Source organism: Taudactylus pleione, unplaced genomic scaffold, assembly GCF_031769625.1.
Source record: "Taudactylus pleione unplaced genomic scaffold, aTauple2 ptg001110l, whole genome shotgun sequence".
Classification (NCBI taxonomy): Eukaryota; Metazoa; Chordata; class Amphibia; order Anura; family Myobatrachidae; genus Taudactylus; species Taudactylus pleione.
Window position 1 is genome coordinate 49,309 of NW_028285511.1, and position 21,720 is coordinate 71,028.

Here is a 21,720-nt window from a genome sequence, read left to right on the forward strand (position 1 = left end):
ACTGGGATGGTCAGGGCACATTGGGGTACACACAGGGTGTAGGATGGGGGTACAGGGATGGTCAGGGGACACACAGGGTGTAGGATGGGAGTACAGGGATGGTCAGGGCACATTGGGGTACACACAGGGTGTAGGATGGGGGTACAGGGATGGTCAGGGCACTTTGGGGTACACATAGGATGTAGGATGGGGGTACAGGGATGGTCAGGGCACATTGGGGTACACACAGGGTGTAGGATGGGGGTACAGGGATGGTCAGGGCACATTGGGGTAAACAGGGTGTAGGATGAGGGTTACAGGGATGGTCAGGGCACATTGGGGTACACAGGGTGTAGGATGGGGGGTACAGGGATGGTCAGGGCACTTTGGGGTACACAGTGTATGATGAGGGGTACAGGGATGGTCAGGGAATATTGGGGTACACAGGGTGTAGGATGGGGGTACAGGGATGGTCAGGGCACAATGGGGTACACACAGGGTGTAGGATGGGGATACAGGGATGGTCAGGGCACATTGGGGTACACACAGGGTGTAGGATGGGGGGTAGAGGGATGGTCAGGGCATATTGGGGTACACAGTGTAGGATGAGGGGTACGGGGATGGTCAGGGCACATTAGGGTACACAGTGTAGGATGAGGGGTACGGGGATGGTCAGGGCACATTGGGGTACAGTGTAGGATGAGGGGTACGGGGATGGTCAGGGCACATTGGGGTACACACAGGGTGTAGGATGAGGGGTACGGGGATGGTCAGGGCACATTGGGGTACACAGTATATGATGAGGGGTACAGGGATGGTCAGGGCACATTGGGGTACACACAGGGTGTAGGATGGGGGTACAGGGATGGTCAGGGCACATTGGGGTACACAGTGTAGGATGGGGGTAGAGGGGATGGTCAGGGCACATTGGGGTACACACAGGGTGTAGGATGGGGGGTAGAGGGATGGTCAGGGCACATTGGGGTACACACAGGGTGTAGGATGGGGGTAGAGGGATGGTCAGGGCACATTGGGGTACACACAGGGTGTAGTATGGGGTACAGGGATGGTCAGGGCACATTGGGGTACACACAGGGTGTAGGATGGGGGTACAGGGATGGTCAGGGCACATTGGGGTACACACAGGGTGTAGTATGGGGTACAGGGATGGTTAGGGCACATTGGGGTACACACAGGGTGTAGGATGGGGGTACAGGGATGGTCAGGGGACATTGGGGTACACACAGGGTGTAGGATGGGGGTAGAGGGATGGTCAGGGCACATTGGGGTACACACGGTGTAGGATGGGGGTAGAGGGATGGTCAGGGCACATTGGGGTACACACAGGGTGTAGTATGGGGTACAGGGATGGTCAGGGCACATTGGGGTACACACAGGGTGTAGGATGGGGGTACAGGGATGGTCAGGGCACATTGGGGTACACACAGGGTGTAGTATGGGGTACAGGGATGGTTAGGGCACATTGGGGTACACACAGGGTGTAGGATGGGGGTAGAGGGATGGTCAGGGCACATTGGGGTACACACAGGGTGTAGTATGGGGTACAGGGATGGTCAGGGCACATTGGGGTACACACAGGGTGTAGGATGGGGGTACAGGGATGGTCAGGGCACATTGGGGTACACACAGGGTGTAGTATGGGGTACAGGGATGGTTAGGGCACATTGGGGTACACACAGGGTGTAGGATGGGGGTAGAGGGATGGTCAGGGCACATTGGGGTACACACAGGGTGTAGGATGGGGGTAGAGGGATGGTCAGGGCACATTGGGGTACACACAGGGTGTAGGATGGGGGTAGAGGGATGGTCAGGGCACATTGGGGTACACACAGGGTGTAGGATGGGGGTAGAGGGATGGTCAGGGCACATTGGGGTACACACAGGGTGTAGGATGGGGGTAGAGGGATGGTCAGGGCACATTGGGGTACACACAGGGTGTAGGATGGGGGTAGAGGGATGGTCAGGGCACATTGGGGTACACACAGGGACCCCTCAGACACTGATCCTGTGACGTAGGAGGGCGGGTGCAGTCTCCGGAGTTTGTACAGCTGTGGGCGTGGCTTAAGGAAGCATGTGAGGGAAAGAAGGCGTGGCTATACAGCTGGAAGGGGCGTGGCGGCAGCGTTTCCCGCCCTGTTTGGGGAGCTGCGCGTTGACGTCAGACGCTGCCCCGGGACTGTGCGCGACGGAGAAGTAATCGAGGCCGCGGCTCCGGGCACCACCAGGCCGCAGAATGGGGGAGACCAAGGTGATCTATCACCTGGACGAGGAGGAGACTCCCTACCTGGTGAAGGTGCCGGTGCCGGCTCAGGACATCAGGCTGCGGGACTTCAAGGCGGCGCTGGGCCGGGGACATGCCAAGTACTTCTTCAAGGCCATGGACCAGGACTTCGGGTAACTCTCACCCCCCTATGCCTCTCCCTGCCCCTATACACTGTGTATAACACCCCTGTACCCCCCCTATGCCTCTCCCTGCCCCTATACACTGTGTATAACACCCCTGTACCCCCCTATGCCTCTCCCTGCCCCTATACACTGTGTATAACACCCCTGTACCCCCCCTATGCCTCTCCCTGCCCCTATACACTGTGTATAACACCCCTGTACCCCCCTATGCCTCTCCCTGCCCCTATACACTGTGTATAACACCCCTGTACCCCCCTATGCCTCTCCCTGCCCCTATACACTGTGAATAACACCCCTGTACCCCCCTATGCCTCTCCCTGCCCCTATACACTGTGTATAACACCCCTGTACCCCCCTATGCCTCTCCCTGCCCCTATACACTGTGTATAACACCCCTGTACCCCCCTATGCCTCTCCCTGCCCCTATACACTGTGTATAACACCCCTGTACCCCCCTATGCCTCTCCCTGCCCCTATACACTGTGAATAACACCCCTGTACCCCCCTATGCCTCTCCCTGCCCCTATACACTGTGTATAACACCCCTGTACCCCCCTATGCCTCTCCCTGCCCCTATACACTGTGTATAACACCCCTGTACCCCCCTATGCCTCTCCCTGCCCCTATACACTGTGAATAACACCCCTGTACCCCCCTATGCCTCTCCCTGCCCCTATACACTGTGTATAATACCCCTGTACCCCCCCTATGCCTCTCCCTGCCCCTATACACTGTGTATAACACCCCTGTACCCCCCCTATGCCTCTCCCTGCCCCTATACACTGTGTATAACACCCCTGTACCCCCCTATGCCTCTCCCTGCCCCTATACACTGTGTATAACACCCCTGTACCCCCCCTATGCCTCTCCCTGCCCCTATACACTGTGTATAACACCCCTGTACCCCCCTATGCCTCTCCCTGCCCCTATACACTGTGAATAACACCCCTGTACCCCCCTATGCCTCTCCCTGCCCCTATACACTGTGTATAACACCCCTGTACCCCCCCTATGCCTCTCCCTGCCCCTATACACTGTGTATAACACCCCTGTACCCCCCTATGCCTCTCCCTGCCCCTATACACTGTGTATAACACCCCTGTACCCCCCTATGCCTCTCCCTGCCCCTATACACTGTGTATAACACCCCTGTACCCCCCCTATGCCTCTCCCTGCCCCTATACACTGTGTATAACACCCCTGTACCCCCCTATGCCTCTCCCTGCCCCTATACACTGTGAATAACACCCCTGTACCCCCCTATGCCTCTCCCTGCCCCTATACACTGTGTATAATACCCCTGTACCCCCCCCTATGCCTCTCCCTGCCCCTATACACTGTGTATAACACCCCTGTACCCCCCCTATGCCTCTCCCTGCCCCTATACACTGTGTATAACACCCCTGTACCCCCCTATGCCTCTCCCTGCCCCTATACACTGTGTATAACACCCCTGTACCCCTATATTCCTCTCCCTGCCCCTATACACTGTGTATAACACCCCTGTACCCCCCCTATGCCTCTCCCTGCCCCTATACACTGTGTATAACACCCCTGTACCCCCCCTATGCCTCTCCCTGCCCCTTTACACTGTGTATAACACCCCTGTACCCCCCCTATGCCTCTCCCTGCCCCTATACACTGTGTATAACACCCCTGTACCCCCCTATGCCTCTCCCTGCCCCTATACACTGTGTATAACACCCCTGTACTCCTATATACCTCTCCCTGCCCCTATACACTGTGTATAACACCCCTGTACCCCCCTATGCCTCTCCCTGCCCCTACAGTGTATAACACCCCTGTACCCCCCCTATGCCTCTCCCTGCCCCTATACACTGTGTATAACACCCCTGTACCCCCCCTATGCCTCTCCCTGCCCCTATACACTGTGTATAACACCCCTGTACCCCCCTATGCCTCTCCCTGCCCCTATACACTGTGTATAACACTCCTGTACTCCCCCTATGCCTCTCCCTGCCCCTATACACTGTGTATAACACTCCTGTACTCCTATATACCTCTCCCTGCCCCTATACACTGTGTATAACACCCCTGTACCCCTATATACCTCTCCCTGCCCCTATACACTGTGTATAACACCCCTGTACCCCTATATACCTCTCCCTGCCCCTATACACTGTGTATAACACCCCTGTACCCCTATATACCTCTCCCTGCCCCTATACACTGTGTATAACACCCCTGTACCCCTATATACCTCTCCCTGCCCCTATACACTGTGTATAACACCCCTGTACCCCTATATTCCTCTCCCTGCCCCTATACACTGTGTATAACACCCCTGTACCCCTATATACCTCTCCCTGCCCCTACACACTGTGTATAACACCCCTGTACCCCCCTATGCCTCTCCCTGCCCCTATACACAGTGTATAACACCCCTGTACCCCCCTATGCCTCTCCCTGCCCCTATACACTGTGTATAACACCCCTGTACCCCCCCTATGCCTCTCCCTGCCCCTATACACTGTGTATAACACCCCTGTACCCCCCTATGCCTCTCCCTGCCCCTATACACTGTGTATAACACCCCTGTACCCCCCCTATGCCTCTCCCTGCCCCTATACACTGTGTATAACACCCCTGTACCCCCCTATGCCTCTCCCTGCCCCTATACACTGTGTATAACACCCCTGTACTCCCCTATGCCTCTCCCTGCCCCTATACACTGTGTATAACACCCCTGTACCCCCCCTATGCCTCTCCCTGCCCCTATACACTGTGTATAACACCCCTGTACCCCCCTATGCCTCTCCCTGCCCCTACACAGTGTATAACACCCCTGTACCCCCCCTATGCCTCTCCCTGCCCCTATACACTGTGTATAACACCCCTGTACCCCCCCTATGCCTCTCCCTGCCCCTATACACTGTGTATAACACCCCTGTACCTCTATATTCCTCTCCCTGCCCCTATACACTGTGTATAATACCCCTGTACCCCCCCTATGCCTCTCCCTGCCCCTATACACTGTGTATAACACCCCTGTACCCCCCCTATGCCTCTCCCTGCCCCTTTACACTGTGTATAACACCCCTGTACCCCCCCTATGCCTCTCCCTGCCCCTACACAGTGTATAACACCCCTGTACCCCCCCTATGCCTCTCCCTGCCCCTATACACTGTGTATAACACCCCTGTACTCCCCCTATGCCTCTCCCTGCCCCTATACACTGTGTATAACACCCCTGTACCCCCCCTATGCCTCTCCCTGCCCCTATACACTGTGTATAACACCCCTGTACCCCCCCTATGCCTCTCCCTGCACCTTTACACTGTGTATAACACCCCTGTACCCCCCCTATGCCTCTCCCTGCCCCTATACACTGTGTATAACACCCCTGTACCCCCCTATGCCTCTCCCTGCCCCTATACACTGTGTATAACACCCCTGTACTCCTATATACCTCTCCCTGCCCCTATACACTGTGTATAACACCCCTGTACCCCCCCTATGCCTCTCCCTGCCCCTATACACTGTGTATAACACCCCTGTACCCCCCCTATGCCTCTCCCTGCCCCTATACACTGTGTATAACACCCCTGTACCCCCCCTATGCCTCTCCCTGCCCCTATACACTGTGTATAACACCCCTGTACCCCCCTATGCCTCTCCCTGCCCCTATACACTGTGTATAACACCCCTGTACCCCCCCTATGCCTCTCCCTGCCCCTATACACTGTGTATAACACTCCTGTACTCCCCCTATGCCTCTCCCTGCCCCTATACACTGTGTATAACACTCCTGTACTCCTATATACCTCTCCCTGCCCCTATACACTGTGTATAACACCCCTGTACCCCTATATACCTCTCCCTGCCCCTATACACTGTGTATAACACCCCTGTACCCCTATATACCTCTCCCTGCCCCTATACACTGTGTATAACACCCCTGTACCCCTATATACCTCTCCCTGCCCCTATACACTGTGTATAACACCCCTGTACCCCTATATTCCTCTCCCTGCCCCTATACACTGTGTATAACACCCCTGTACCCCTATATACCTCTCCCTGCCCCTACACACTGTGTATAACACCCCTGTACCCCTATATACCTCTCCCTGTACCCCTATATACCTCTCCCTGCCCTATACACTGTGTATAACACCCCTGTACTCCCTATATACCTCTCCCTGCCCCTATACACTGTGTATAACACTCCTATACCCCTACACACCTCTCCCTGCCCCTACACACTGTGTATAACACCCCTGTACCCCTACACACCTCTCCCTGCCCCTACACACTGTATATAACACCCCTGTACCCCTACACACCTCTCCCTGCCCCTACACACTGTATATAACACTCCTGTACCCCTACACACCTCTCCCTGCCCCTACACACTGTGTATAACATCCCTGTACCCCTACACACCTCTCCCTGCCCCTACACACTGTGTATAACATGCCTGTACCCCTACACACCTCTCCCTGCCCCTATACACTGTGTATAACACCCCTGTACCCCTTTATACCTCTCCCTGCCCCTATACACTGTGTATAACACCCCTGTACCCCTTTATACCTCTCCCTGCCCCTATACACTGTGTATAACACCCCTGTACTCCCTATATACCTCTCCCTGCCCCTATACACTGTGTATAACACCCCTGTACCCCCTATTTCTACTTCAGGGTCCACAGGGTGACCTTGGGGTATAGCTGGATCCTGGATCCTCAGGCACCACAGAGTTAAAGCTTTCAGCTGCTCCCAGGATGCACTTGGGTCCAACCTCCCCTATACCCTGCCCCGAGCCACAGGCACCTCAGTTTTAGATGGTGCCCGGCCGGAGTCGGGTCACCCTGCGGGGTGGGGGGCTGCAGGAGCAGCCCCCTAAAGCTTTTAATTTTTTATTTAACTTAGTTAAATTTATTTATTTTTTCCTACAGTTTTTCTCCAGAGCGGGAGTGCTGGGCTGTCTGTACAGACGCCCACGCTGCCGCTCCTTCTCCCTGCTGGCGCCGCGACGCCAGCACTGAACTGGGGATCGCGGCGGGAGAAGCCAGAGTCTGTACTAGCCGGACTCTGGTTTCCCCCGGGACTGCTGCCGGAAGACGCCGGGGAGATCAGGTAAGCCGCGCACCGCTGATTAGCGGCGGTGCGCGGGTTCCTTTCCAATGCAGTCCCATGCCCCCGGTCTAGGGGACAGACCCAGGGCGCTAGCGGTGGCGGCGGGCCCCCCCTCCAGCGGAGGCATACCCCGCCAGACCACTAGACCACCAGGGTTAATATCGCGGCAAGCGGGATGCCGGCAACCCGGGGGTTAATATGCTAGCCAAGGGAGGAAGCCTTCCCTCTCTAGCGGCTCCTCCCCTCAGCTCAGCGCGCCTTTCAGCTCGTAGTCTGGCGTCACTGAGCTGCACATTACTAGGCCACTCCTCCTCTGAGGTCTCCAGCGGCCATTTTCTCCAGTGGCAGCGCAGATACTCTCAGGGAGCACGCGGACCGGTCCCCCTGTGTACCTCTCCCCTGATTAAGGACAGCGTACACAGCACTATAGCCCTCCCAGACACTGAATCTGGGAGGGTGATTGTAGTGGAAAGGTGCAGTGAGTATATCTTCCTGCAGGGTATGTGACTTCTGCTAGTGCTGCCTGTCTGTGCTTATTTCTACTTACTGTCAGCCTGTACCTATCCCTTTCCTTCTCCTACAAGCCCTACAGGTGTGCGGGGGAAGGGTGTTTCTACTGACCTCACCTATATAGATCACGTATTTGTGAGGTCCGTCACATACAGTTGTGTGCTACACAGTGCCATATTGTGGGCTGTTGTTCAGCACACTGGTGAGTGCGCACGTTTTCTTCCTAAGTCATGTCTGAGGAGGAGATTGAGCACTCCGTGGCTCCGGTATTGTTCTCCTGCAGGCGCTGTTCTGCAGGAGTGGATAGGGAGGATTTGTCACAGGACGGCCTGTGCGGACGGTGCCAGGCGCTCCCTGGTATGTCTAAACCTCCTATGTCGCAGGAGCCACCATGGGCGATGTTTTCCCAGGTGCTGGTGTCCATCGCGGACCGTCTGTCGGTCCCGACTGCCGCCCCTACTAGGGCGTCGCCTCAGCCTGCCATCCCCCATTCCCCAGGTGTCCCACAATTATTGCAGACTCCCCCGGGGTCTCAGCCTGTTGGTCCCTATGCGGGGTTGCCAATGTATATGCAGCCCACCCCGGTGGCACAGCCGGCTGTGGTGCCGTTTCAGGCTCCTGTGGCAGCTCCTCCACCCTGGGTGGATGCGCTTTCCCACACTGTCCAAGATTTGGCGGCAACATCTTCGGCTTTTCAGTCGATGTTGCGCAGTGACGTGCCCTCCAGGGCGTCTAAACGCACAGTTATGGCGTAGGCTGCGCATCTTCTGGATTCTGAGGGATCCTCGGATGATGGTGAGGTGCAGGATGACTCAGCCTCAAATGCCTCAGTCCAGGAGGTAGACACTAAGTCTTCCATCAATGTGCGGGCTCTGGTTAAGGCGGTGCGGGCCATTCTTCTGATTGAGGATGAGGCACCCGCTCCCAAGTCGAGGTATCCTAGTTTTAAAAGAGCTAAGGTTACTTCTGCAGCGTTCCCCTTGTCTGATCAGTTGACTGACCACATGGCGGTGGCCTGGCAGACACCCAGTAAGCGTTTCCTGCCACAGAAACGCTTGGCGTCCAATTATCCATTCCCGGAGGCGCATTGTAAGAAATGGGAAACTCCGCCTGCAGTCGATTCCCATGTAACACGCCTCATCAGGAGTGCTACTTTGCCATTGCCGTCTATATCCTCGCTGAAGGATCCTACGGACAGGAAGGTGGAGACTTGTCTAAAGTCTATTTATTCTCTCTCAGGGGCTGTAGCCCGGCCGTCCATGGCCATCTCCTGGGTGGCCAAGGCCATTGAGGGGTGGGCCAACGCCTTGGAGGACGCGTTTACGGATGAAGCTCCGGACGTCCAGAGGGCGTTGTTAGGACAGATGAGAGATGCCGCCTCCTACATTGGAGAAGCATCTTTGGATGCTAGCCTGTTGACCGCTAGGGTTTCGGCGGCAGCAGTGTCTGCTCGTAGATCCTTGTGGTTGCGGTCTTGGAGAGCAGACGCAGATTCAAAGAAAGGCTTGGAGGCCTTACCTTTTAATGGAGAATTACTATTTGGTCCGGACCTGGACAAAATAGTAGATACCCTGGCGAAATCCAAGTCAGCCTTCCTCCCTTCAGCTACTACACCTGCTAAGGTCCGGAGCTCGGCCTTTCGTTCCTTTCGGGTTCAGGGCAAGGCAAAGGGTCAGTCCTTCCCGAGGCAGTCCGCACCCAAGACCGCCTCAAAGCCAAAGAAGCAAGCCTGGAGTGCTAGGCGCCCTTCTTCCAAGCCAGAAGATAAGCCTTCTGCGTGATGGGACGGGCCTCCCTCTGGGGGACCCCAGAGTGGGAGGCCGACTTCTTCAATTCGCCCAGTGCTGGCACAATACCACCACGGATGCCTGGGTGCGAGAAGTGGTCTCCCAGGGGTATGCCCTGTCTTTTCGGCGCAGGCCGCCTTGCCAGTTTTTTTGCACAAGTCCTTCTCAGGACAAAACCAAGACCTTACAGGTTCGGGAAGCCATAGAGGCCTTGCTGACGGCGGGGGTCATTATACCCGTACCACAGTCTCAACGTGGGATGGGGTCTCTGGGGACAGACCGGAGGCGCTAGCGGTGGCGGCGGGCTTCCCCTCCAGTGAGGCATACCCCGCGTGTCCACAGCCCACCAGGGATTATAGCGGCAGCGGGAGCCGGCATCCCGGGGGGTTAATTGCTAGCCAGGGGAGGAAGCCTTCCCTGTCTGGCGGCTCCTCCCCTCAGCTCAGCGCGCCTTTCAATACTACAGTCTGGCGTTGCTGAGCTGCTTCCTCCGCGGGCCACGCTTCTTCTGAGGTCTCCAGCGGCCATTATCTCTCGGTGGTGCTGCAGAACTCCTAGGATGACAGGGAGCCCAGTCCCCCTGCGTACCTCGCCATTTTGGGTGAGTGTACACAGCGCTATAGCCTTGCCAGACACTGAATCTGGGCAGTTGAATGTAGTGACATAATGCAGTATATTGTATGTCATGCTTATGTGTGTATGTATGTATATATATATCTATCTGCATTGTATGTGACTTATGCTAGTGCTGACAGTCTGTACTTTATTCTCACCTGTCAGTGTATATCTATCCCTTTTCTTCATCTGCCCTAATACAGCTGTACTTGGGGTGGTTCTTAGACCTCACATATATATACTTGTCAATATTTGTGAGGTTTGTCACATACTGTTGCGTGCTGCACGTTGCCACATTTTGGGTGGAACTGTGTGTTGCATACGCTGGTAATGGGTCCCTGCAGCTAATCTTAGCATCAGTCAGGACCAGTATAGCGCTGCTTGATATTTCCGCCAAGAGGGTTGGTCAGATAGGTCTGGCCAGGAGATAGAGCGTTATACTGCACCCATTTTTACTATCCTGCAAGTCATGTGCTGCGGGTGTTAGTGCGGAGGATTTGACTCATAAAGGGTTCCGTATGTGGCGTCATCTGGTGCCGGCCCCTTTCACGACCCCCTTGGGCGGTTTGTTTCTCGGGATCCTCTCAATTGAGGATCGCCGGGCGGGCCCCATTGTCGTAACTCGCTTGTGGTTACTTCACCATACTGCCCTTTTCATCTCAGGGTATCTCGCAGTTTCTTGCACTTTACCCCTGTGTCACAGACTATTGCTCCCTGCCGGGGTTTTTTTTTATTTCACAGTACATGAATTACCTCCGGTACCACGACGGTCTGTCATTCCCCTTGCAGGGATTACCACAGCAGCCACCCTGGCGGATGTCGTTTTTCTATGAAATACAAAATGACGTGATATACGCCCTGTGGTTACTTCCCAGTTGGCTGTGCCGTGAACTGGATGATGTATTGGACTCTTTCCCTCTCACATGGGGGGAGCCGATTTCAGGTATTATTATTATCCCTGCTTTGGGGCTGGTAGCCGGGTCCATTCTGGATATAGAGAATGTCGATCCTGCACCTGTATCTTACACCCTCAGTCTAACGGGCCTTCGGGTTCCCTGTTGCTGACTAGCGGGTGGATCTCATGGCGGGAGTCTGGCTGTAGCCAGATACGAGGAGTCACAAAGGCTTCCTGTTTCCCATTCCCTGAGGGTCATCACAAGTAATAGAAATCACCTCCTGGGGTGGATTTGTATGATAATCGTCTGTTACCGGCGTTAATATACCTCCCATTCCGGCCTGGACGATTTTTACGGAGCAGTTGGTGGTAAATTTGCAGGAAATCAATATACTCGCTTTCAGGGCCTGTTGCCCGTCCTACCATGGCCATCGCATGGTTGGTTAATACTGTTGCATACTGGGCTGATGCATTTGTAACGGTTTTCCCCTCCAACACGTCTGGGGTTCACATGTCTTTTGCCGCTCACATAAAATATGCAGTTGTCATATGTGGGAATACGTACATTGTATGCCAGTCTTCTAACCTTCAGGGTTTCGGCTGCTACTGTATCCGCCACAATACCCTATGGCTGCGCTCTGGGAAAGCAGAGGTGCAGATACCATCTATGGGGAAGATCTTGTTTGGTCCTGACCTTGACAAGATCGTTGCATCACTGGCAGTATCACTCATGGGAAGATACCGTCTTTAGCTACTCCCACTACAATCCGACTAAATCTGTTAAGTCTTTTGGTCCTCAGGGTCAGCCTAAAGGCCTGTTTTTTCCTTGGCTGTCGGCATCCACGGGGGCCACCATTTCCAGTACCGAGCAGACCTGGACTTCCAGACGACCCTGCTTCTAAGCCAAAAAATAAACCTGGGGGATTCCAGAGTGAGATACCGACTTTCTCAGTTTACCCAGTGCTGGTGTCAAGTCACCACGGATGCTTGGGTAGGAGTCGTAATCTCTCACGGGTACGGCCTCTCATTGCTCAGGCGGCCTCCTCACAGGTGTTGTTACACAGGCCCTTCTTCAGACCCGATCAGGGCCTTACAAACCCAGAAAGCTATACAGTCTTTGCGGTAAGCAGAGCTATCTCTATCACTATCTCAGCGAGGGACTTTTTGTTCTACTTTCTTTCTGGGGCAGTGGTTGACTGGTCCTCCTTTGCCTATCCTCTGTCTCAAATCCCTGAATCTGCTTCTAAGGGTTCTTGGACTCAGGAGGAGTCCACCATGCTCCATCATCCGATGTTTGGAACCTGGGGACTTTATGGTATCTCTGAATATTCAGGACACGTACCTACGGGTACATATAGAGCCCTCTCATCAGCATGGGATCAGGTTTGCTGTGCCACGGCAACACTTGCAATTTTCGGGCTCTGCCTCTTGGGACTGTCCTCAGCCCGATCGGGGTTTACCAGCTTTATGGCTTTTCTGACAGTTCACCTGTTTAGTGTATCCGACTGCTCCAGTATCTGGACCGCTTCCTGCTCTTAGCAGGATCACCGAGGTACTTTACAGCCAGGTCAGGATAACCATGGCTTCTTCACGGCACAGATATTTAATCGACAGGGAAAAAGTCCTCCCTGCATCCTTCACAGGGTATTCTTCATCTGGGAGCCCTGCTGGATTCTCGGACTCTGGAGAACTTGTCTTACGCCAGAAAAATTCTCAATCTTCAACTAGGAGGGTGCGGATGTCAACGCAGTCGACATATATCATTACTCTCTGTAATGCGCGGTCAAATATCCAGAGTGTCTACCTTTTGGAAGGGTGGAATGTGCTCAGTTCCATTCCGGGCCTTGCCATAATTGGCTCCTCTCCAGATGGATCAAGTTTTTTCCATCGGATCGCTGTTCAAACGATGATGCTCTCTCCGGAGGCGAGTCGGTCTCTGTCCGGGTGGTGATGGCCAGGGTATTCTTTGCTATGGACAGTGTCTGGTCCGCGTTCATTTCGGGGCAGTTTCAGTCTCTCTTCCGCCCTGCCAATTTACTTGTTGGAACTTTAGGCTGTCTTGGGCTTTCACTCTGGCCTAACACATTGTCAGACTGAACCTTTTCAGGTTTATCGTGAAGTGTCACAACAGTGGTTTCCATCTAGGCAACACTGAAAGTTGGGTGGCAATGACAGGAATGTCACACATTCTGACTTAGCCCGAGGGTCTCATCCTGGCCTTCCCTGCAGTGTTCATTCCTGGAGCTCTCCATTGGGAAGCGGGCTTCCTCAGCCGTCACGATGTGCATTCCGGGGACTAGTCTCTGCTCACCAGGAGTTGAAACCTCTCTTTGAGAAGAGAGGGCATCCCTGAGGTGATCCTCATGGCCTTCTGACTCTATCACACACTACCAGTGTTACAGTCCAGCACTAGGGGTACTGAAGCAACCTTCAGTGACACTTTGTCAGTGAAGTGGTCCTTCCACTTTGTTTGCCTGTGCCCTCCGGTCTCCCTTCTTCCTCGAGGTCTTTGGAAGTTTAATTTGAGACGGAGGGGCTTTCCCTCTGGTGGCTCCAGTTCGTCCCAGACGTCATTGGTACTTAGATTTTCGAAGTCTCCTCATCGATGCTCCATTCCTACTGCTTCTCTGTCCAGACCTGTTGTCTCAGGGTCCTTTTTTTTCCCTGGACCTGGATCGCTTGTCTTTGACTGCATCCCTACTGTGGTCCTAGGGCTTCCCTGGCTCTGTCATCATTGAGATGTTTAGAGCACGTAGGCTAGACTTTGCTGGGATCTACCACAGACTGTGGCAAACATAATTCTTATGGTATCGTACCTGTCTCTACGATCCTCCGGTGATTAGGATTTCCAGAAGTTCTGGCATTCCTTACAGCTGGCTTGGGTCTCGCCCTCTGCCTGGCCTTCCTGTCAGTGCGGATCTCTGCACTGTCAGTTTGGAGGTGGAATTACTCCACTCTCTGGTATCTAGTTCATCCTTCAGGGTGTTTTTTCTGGATTATGCCTCCCTTTATCTCCTAGGGGCTCCTTGGGATTTAGTAGTGGTTCTTCGTGCCCCCCTGGGACTTTCATTTGAACCACTGTCCTTGATAGCCATTACATGGTCTGTAGCTTAGGCTCTCTCTCTTATGGCGTTTGAATCCGTCAGGAGAGTGTCGGAATTGGGAGCGTTCTCAGGTGGCTCCCTTTACTGGATGGTTCACCATGTCAGGGGTGTGAGTTGCACAATCCCTGGGTCTTTTCCTAAAGTGGTTTTTAAGTTCCATGTTATTCTGGAACGTATGGTACTGACATTTTAGTCAACAGTCCTCTCGGCTGGTGTGGCCTCATTGACTGACTGTGGTCTGGCCTTTCTGTTTATGTGATCCGTTCAGGTTCCTTCAGGATCTCAGCCTCCTTATTTGTGGTCTTTGGACTTCTTCACAGGGAAGGATGGCTGGCCGATAATTTGACATTGGCTAGATGACTTCGTATGACTATCTCAGGGGCCTACACATAGGATAGGCCTTTCTGTTTTTGTTGATACTTATTCTACTTGGGCTGTGGCTGGCCCTCGTAGGCGGCTCGTTGTGGCGCCTCAGCTGTTCTGCCTTGCAAGGTGGCCACGTGGTCTTCTGCCCACACCTTTTTAAGATTCTATGCATTGGTTTCCTTTGCCTCTCAGGATAATTCCTTTGGGTGACGGATTCTCCTCTCAGCACAGGAGCGTCCCCACCCTTATAAGGACTGCTTTGGGACATCCCCAAGGTCCACCATGTGGACCCCCTATGGACCCTGAAGTAGAAAACAAGGGATATGGTAAGAGCTTACCTTTGTTATCTCTATTTCTACAAAGTCCATAGGGTGCACAGGGCACCCGCCCTGACGCACCTGGCTTCATATGGGCTGTGTTACTGGTCCCAAGTTTCCCATCTCCCATTTCTGTGAGTATGGTTATTGAGTGTTCCAGTCTTCTCTTTCTTTCCTCCTTTGGCAACTTACAAACTGAGGTGCCTCTGGCTCGGGGGTTGGGTTATAGGGAGAGTGGACCCAGTGCATCCTGGGAGCTAAAAGCTTTAACTGCGTGGTGCTCGGGTTTGGTTCCCAACCTATACCCCAAGGTCAACCCTGTGGACCTCGTAGAAACAGGAGTAAGTTCTTACCATATCTCTTGTTCTACCTCTCCCTGCCCCTATACACTATGTATAACACCCCTGTACCCCCTATATACCTCTCCCTGCCCCTATACACTGTGTATAACACCCCTATATACCTCTCCCTGCCACTATACACTGTGTAGAACACCCCTACCCCTGCACCCCTTTATATACTGTATAATGCCTATATATATACACATACATTTATTTCTCTCTGCCTCTATATACTGTGTATAACGCCACTATATATAGCTCTCACTCTACCTCTATATATTGTGTATAACGCCCATATATATATATATATATATATATATATAGCTCTCTGCCTCTATATACTGTGTATAACGCCCCTATATATAGCTCTCTACATATTGTGTATAACGCTCCTATATATAGCTCTCACTCTACCTCTATATATTGTGTATAACGCCTATATATCTAGCAGGGTGCTAGATTTGACACTGTACGCATTATGCTGCCTTTATTTCATGTAGCGAAGTGTATTTTCCTTAGTGTACCCGATATAAGCGTAATATTATAGTGCTGCTCTGTATTCACTCTGGAACATTGAGAGACAATTTGCTATTATGTCGTATTACCTATAAAATAAAACATTTCTATTTGGGTAGAACTACCCCTACAACATGAGGGGAGTCTATGTACTGTCTAGAAAAGTGTATTGTGACCCTGGCTGTATCCTAATGGCGGTCATACCCGGGATTGGCAGCGAGAGGAAGGCATTGCCCAGACTGTTAGCGTCACTGTGTATAAATCTGGCAGCAGTCATCAGCGGGCTGTGTTCATGCTGGTTCTGCTATTGCTAATCGCTGTGTAACCCTGATGGTCTTCCTCATTGTAGGGTGGTGAAAGAAGAAATATCTGATGACAACGCCAAGCTGCCGTGTTTTAATGGCCGTGTGGTATCCTGGGTAAGAGCGTTGTGTGTATCGAGGAATGCCTGTGCTGTCCTGGGTAAGATCATTGTGTGTATCGAGGAATGCGTGTGGTGTCCTGTGTAAGAATGTGTGTGTGTATGGAGGAATGCGTGTGCTGTCCTTTGTAAGAGCGTTATGTATGGAGGAATGCGTGTGGTGTCCTGTGTAAGAACGTTGTGCGTGTGCTGTCCTGGGTAAGAGTGTTGTGTATGGAGGAATGCATGTGGTGTCCTGTGTAAGAACGTTGTGTGTATGGAGGAATGCGTGTGGTGTCCTGGGTAAGAACGTTGTGCGTGTGGTGTCCTGGGTAAGAGTGTTGTGTATGGAGGAATGCATGTGGTGTCCTGGGTAAGAACATTGTGAGTATGGAGGAATGCGTGTGGTGTCCTGGGTAAGAACATTGTGTGTATGGAGGAATGCGTGTGGTGTCCTGGGTAAGAACGTGTGTATGGAGGAATGCGTGTGATGTCCTGGGTAAGAACTGTGTGTGTGTATGTATGGAGGAATGCGTGTGGTGTCCTGGGTAAGAACTGTGTGTGTGTGTGTGTGTGTGTGTGTGTGTGTATGGAGGAATGCGTGTGGTGTCCTGGGTAAGAACTGTGTGTGTGTGTGTGTGTGTGTGTATGGAGGAATGCGTGTGGTGTCCTGGGTATGAACTTTAGGTGTAGATTTTCTCACCATAATAGGAGGGCTGGATGATTACCTTTTGGCAGGAGGCTAGTTCTGTGTTTCCATCCATAGAATAGACAATGGATGATGATCACCCCGGTAGGAGGCTGGGTCCACGTTTCCATCCTTCAGGATAGACCATGGTTGGTGACCACTCTGGCAGCAGACTAGTTCCATGTTTCCATCAACAAGTTGATAAAGTTGTGGCAGATACCCTGCTGGGAGTATTCCCCATGTATTACTAGTAGCGATGGATGGTGGGGATATAGGGGAGGGGTTACTGAGTAATGGAGCAGAGCTGGGGATATAGGGGAGGGGTTACACAATAACGGAGCAGGGGTGGGATATATAGAAGGGGAGGGGTCACTGAATAACGGAGCAGGGGTGGGGATAAAGAAGGGGAGTGGTTACAAAATGGGTGGGGGTATAGAAGAGGAGGGGTTACAGAATAATGGGGTGGGGGTTACGGAAGGGGAGGGGTTACATCATTACAATGATTGTAGCCTGAGGCCAGTCTCCATGAATGAGAGAAGGATTTACCTTCTGTACAAAGTCTTCTCTCCCTCCGTGGCACAGGCAGACCCGTACCTATGTACCCTCTATGTACCTATGTTGTACCTATATACCTATGTACCTATGTTGTACCTATATACCTATGTTGTACCTATATAGCAGCCGGCAGGTTCGGTAGATGACGCCCTGCTCTCTGGCTGTTATAGCGGATGACTGAGTGATGTAACGCTACCTCCTCGTCGCTGGGCTAGGCCAGAACCAGCAATGACCGTCTCCTTTCCCCTATCACAGCTGGTATCCGCAGAGAACTCGCAGCCTGATCAGACACCTCCCCCCACAGATCTGAGACCTGAGCCCTCCCCCCTCCCTCCTCCGCTGCCACCGCCCCCTGCGGAGAGGACCAGCGGCATCGGAGACTCGCGTCCTCCCTCCTTTCAGTGAGTATTACACCCTAGTGATGTCATTATTATCCCAGTCATTTCCTAGGTGTACACACTGGCTAGTAATAAGCTCTGCTCCATCTATACTGTCCGGCAGCAGGAGCAGCTCGTTCATAGGGGGGGATACTTACTTACACGTGTCTGTGTTCTAGCCCTAATGTGTCTGACAGCGCCGAGCACCTCGACCAGGAAACCGAGACCGAATCCGTTGTGTCGGTACGAAGGGAGCGGCCACGAAGAAGAGAGAGCGCAGATCAAGGTGAGTCTGCTGGCGTATGGCTTTATGGCGTGGGGGTGTACGGCGTGTGGCTTTATGGCGTGGGGGTGTACGGCGTGTGGCTTTATGGCGTGGGGGTGTACGGCGTGTGGCTTTATGGCGTGGGGGTGTACGGCGTGTGGCTTTATGGCGTGGGGGTGTACGGCGTGTGGCTTTATGGCGTGGGGGTGTACGGCGTGTGGCTTTATGGCGTGGGGGTGTACGGCGTGTGGCTTTATGGCGTGGGGGTGTACGGCGTGTGGCTTTATGGCGTGGGGGTGTACGGCGTGTGGCTTTATGGCGTGGGGGTGTACGGCATGTGGCTGGGCTGTACAGGATAAGAGGTGGTGGGGGGCAGGGGTGGGCATGCCTTATGTAAGACGATGGTGGCAGAAATCGGACATCGGTGTATGTTGCTTAGACTTTGGGTTACCGAGTTTTTGGAGCAGCTCCTGGAGGGCCTGCGGTTGGGGATGTCCAGGCTGGAATTGCAGTAGGCATCTGAGGACATGGGGTATCCGTCTCCTGGACTGATTGGTGCTGAGATTTCGGCCTCTGCCTTGCTCAGCGTACGTCTTTTTTGGTACAGAGTTGGATAAGCTTATAGGCCGGGAATGGGAAGAGATTTTCTTACCGTCACTTATTGGGGGTCCTAAGTTTCTGTCCTATCGCTGGTAAAGCACAAGGTCAGAATTTCAGAGGACAATTCTCTGTTCCTCATGGAGGACAGAAAAAGAGAATAGCGCTCAGACTTGGGTCCCCCCCCTCCCCCTCAGTTGTTCTGTATGGAGCATGGACAGGTGGGGACCCTCAGGCTTCTCCACAGAACTGCGCAGGCCTCAGTCTATCCGAACGTGTCCGCCGCTCTGGGGAAGGCTTGTGCTAGACCCGCTCAGTGCCAAAACTCTGCTGTTGTGGAGACACGGGAAGATTTTGGGCTAAGGGCCGTATTCAATTAGAAGTGAAAAGCCATTTTCCGCGGAAAAGTATCGCGGATCGGGGCTTTTCGCGTGGTCGGAACTGATCTCCGTAATCAATTCCAGCCAGTTTCCGCCTACGAGGAAAAGTCAATACAATGTAATAAGCGAAAAATATTCGCCTCTGAATAGCAAGAGATGGTGCAACGTTTGTATTGTGGGGTGCAAAGGTGGGGAAACCACTCAGCCCTTGGGACAGCCCCCCGGGGGACACCTGTGTCAAAACAATCCCAGGAAAAAACACCCCAAAAAAGTACTTTAATTTTGGGGGTGAAAAAGTACAAAGTGGGGGGGACAAGCTTAAAAACTAGCAAAATGACTTCTTGGGGGTCTGTGAGGAGGGGTCAGGGGATTTTAGGATTGCAGGTGCGTTTTTCACGTTTTTTAAAACTTCACGTTAGAGACATTAAACCATGCTAGCACCCATATTCATGTACCCCAAATGTGCCAGGACTACTTATCTTCACCCACACATACCGCTTAATGCCATTCTTCACCACTTGTGCCAAGGCGCTAATAAGAGGCTATTGCCGCCCAGTTTTATCAGGGCTATTCGGACACCTCTACATTGATCCCCAATGTTAGTGCATCTTTTTGGGGGGCTCAGGCTGATCTCCCCAATTCTGAACGCACTTTCCGCCTGTTCTGACTTCGCTGCTCCCCGTTTTCATGTGGCTTGTAGTTGAATATGGCGAATAGCGGGGACGCGCATAAGTTTCCGCTTCCAAAACATGCGATGTCGGCGGGACAGCGGGCAGGCGACACTTTTCTGCAGGTGCGAAACTAATTGAATACGGCCCTAAATGTAATAGCCTGACAACGCTGCAGGGATGTATGTGCGTCTCCCCGTATTTATATAGTGACCGTACTTACTAAGCCAGACTGCGAATGGTCACAGGGAGACGGGCATGATCCCTGCTGCGCTGGGAGGCGATTACATTTACCCCTGGAGAAAGGGGAGGAAATTGGTGACTTAGTGAGGCCTCTGCTTCCCTCCCTGGGGGGTATCTGGGGTCTTCTGGTCCTGTGCACCCTATGATCGCTCTGAATTATAGATCCGCTGTACAGTACAGACCTGATTATGTTGCTTCTCCAGTGCTTGGAAACAGTTTGCTCAATGTCCTATAGGTGTAGGTGGGCGCACGCTGAACGGACGGACGGATCGCCACCTGGCAGGGTACGAGTCCTCCTCCACCCTCCTCACCAGTGAGATTGAGACCAGTATTTGTGATTCGGAGGAAGACGACACGATGAGCAGGTATTCAGCATTTTCTCTCAGCGGCTCTATCGTCCCCCGGATGCGCCTGCTTGTGCGCTGACTGGCGTCTGTGTTTAGTTGACCTTCGTCCTCCCCCTTTCACTCTCTTCTCGTCTTTCCTCCCGCAGTTGTGCTGTCTGTATGGAGCCACTAATATGCATGCATAGGGTATGTCTTTCACTTTAAACAAAATAAATAAGTAAAGAATTTTTAAGTTTTTAATTAAAGATTTAACATTGTAAGTAACTAGATTATATCCGTCGCTTCTCATGTACTCTAAGTCCTGGTGCCATGAAAGGACCTGCGTCACCCCAGTACCGGTATGATCCCTGCGCTGTGCTCTTTCCTCGCGGCAGCTGGTGTATTAGTGGCAGCTGGTGTATTAGTGGCAGCTGGTGTATTAGTGGCAGCTGGTGTATTAGTGGCAGCTGGTGTATTAGTGGCAGCTGGTGTATTAGTGAGACCAGACTGTTCCACCACAGAAATGTCCTCTACAACTACCGCAGCCTCTGAATGCGTATTTCCTTACATTTACTATATACTCACCCATGTATACCTCTCTACCCCATCCAACAGGTTCAGCAGCTCCACCGAGCAGAGCAGCGCATCCCGCTTGCTGAAACGCCACCGCCGCAGGCGTAAGCAGAGACCGCCACGCCTAGAGAGGGTGAGCAGACTTCTCATGGAAACCAGCTCTGTACATTTACATAGGTTTATACAATTTAAATAAGAAAGTTTAGGTCTAATCCTCTATGGGTCCGCCCCTCCCTCTGCAGGGTGACCGTGACACAGAGACTGGCCCCTCCCTCTGCAGGGTGACCGTGACACAGAGACTGGCCCCTCCCTCTGCAGGGTGACCGTGACACAGAGACTGGCCCCTCCCTCTGCAGGGTGACCGTGACACAGAGACTGGCCCCTCCCTCTGCAGGGTGACCGTGACACAGAGACTGGCCCCTCCCTCTGCAGGGTGACCGTGACACAGAGACTGGCCCCTCCCTCTGCAGGGTGACCGTGACACAGAGACTGGCCCCTCCCTCTGCAGGGTGACCGTGACACAGAGACTGGCCCCTCCCTCTGCAGGGTGACCGTGACACAGAGACTGGCCCCTCCCTCTGCAGGGTGACCGTGACACAGAGACTGGCCCCTCCCTCTGCAGGGTGACCGTGACACAGAGACTGGCCCCTCCCTCTGCAGGGTGACCGTGACACAGAGACTGGCCCCTC

General features: G+C 53.2%; 1 protein-coding gene across 1 annotated transcript in view; it reads left to right on the forward strand.

Annotated features, from left to right (window-relative positions):
- Nucleotides 1-2,113: 2,113 nt before the first annotated feature.
- The window catches only part of DVL2 (dishevelled segment polarity protein 2), a 33,894-nt gene continuing 14,287 nt past the window's right edge, over nt 2,114-21,720 (forward strand). The window contains exons 1-6 of the mRNA XM_088461847.1: nt 2,114-2,394; nt 16,309-16,378; nt 17,858-18,003; nt 18,159-18,265; nt 20,368-20,497; nt 21,074-21,164. Of these exons, the coding sequence (XP_088317973.1) occupies nt 2,234-2,394; nt 16,309-16,378; nt 17,858-18,003; nt 18,159-18,265; nt 20,368-20,497; nt 21,074-21,164 (705 nt within the window). The 5' untranslated portion in view covers nt 2,114-2,233. The remainder of the gene's footprint in view (nt 2,395-16,308; nt 16,379-17,857; nt 18,004-18,158; nt 18,266-20,367; nt 20,498-21,073; nt 21,165-21,720) is intronic.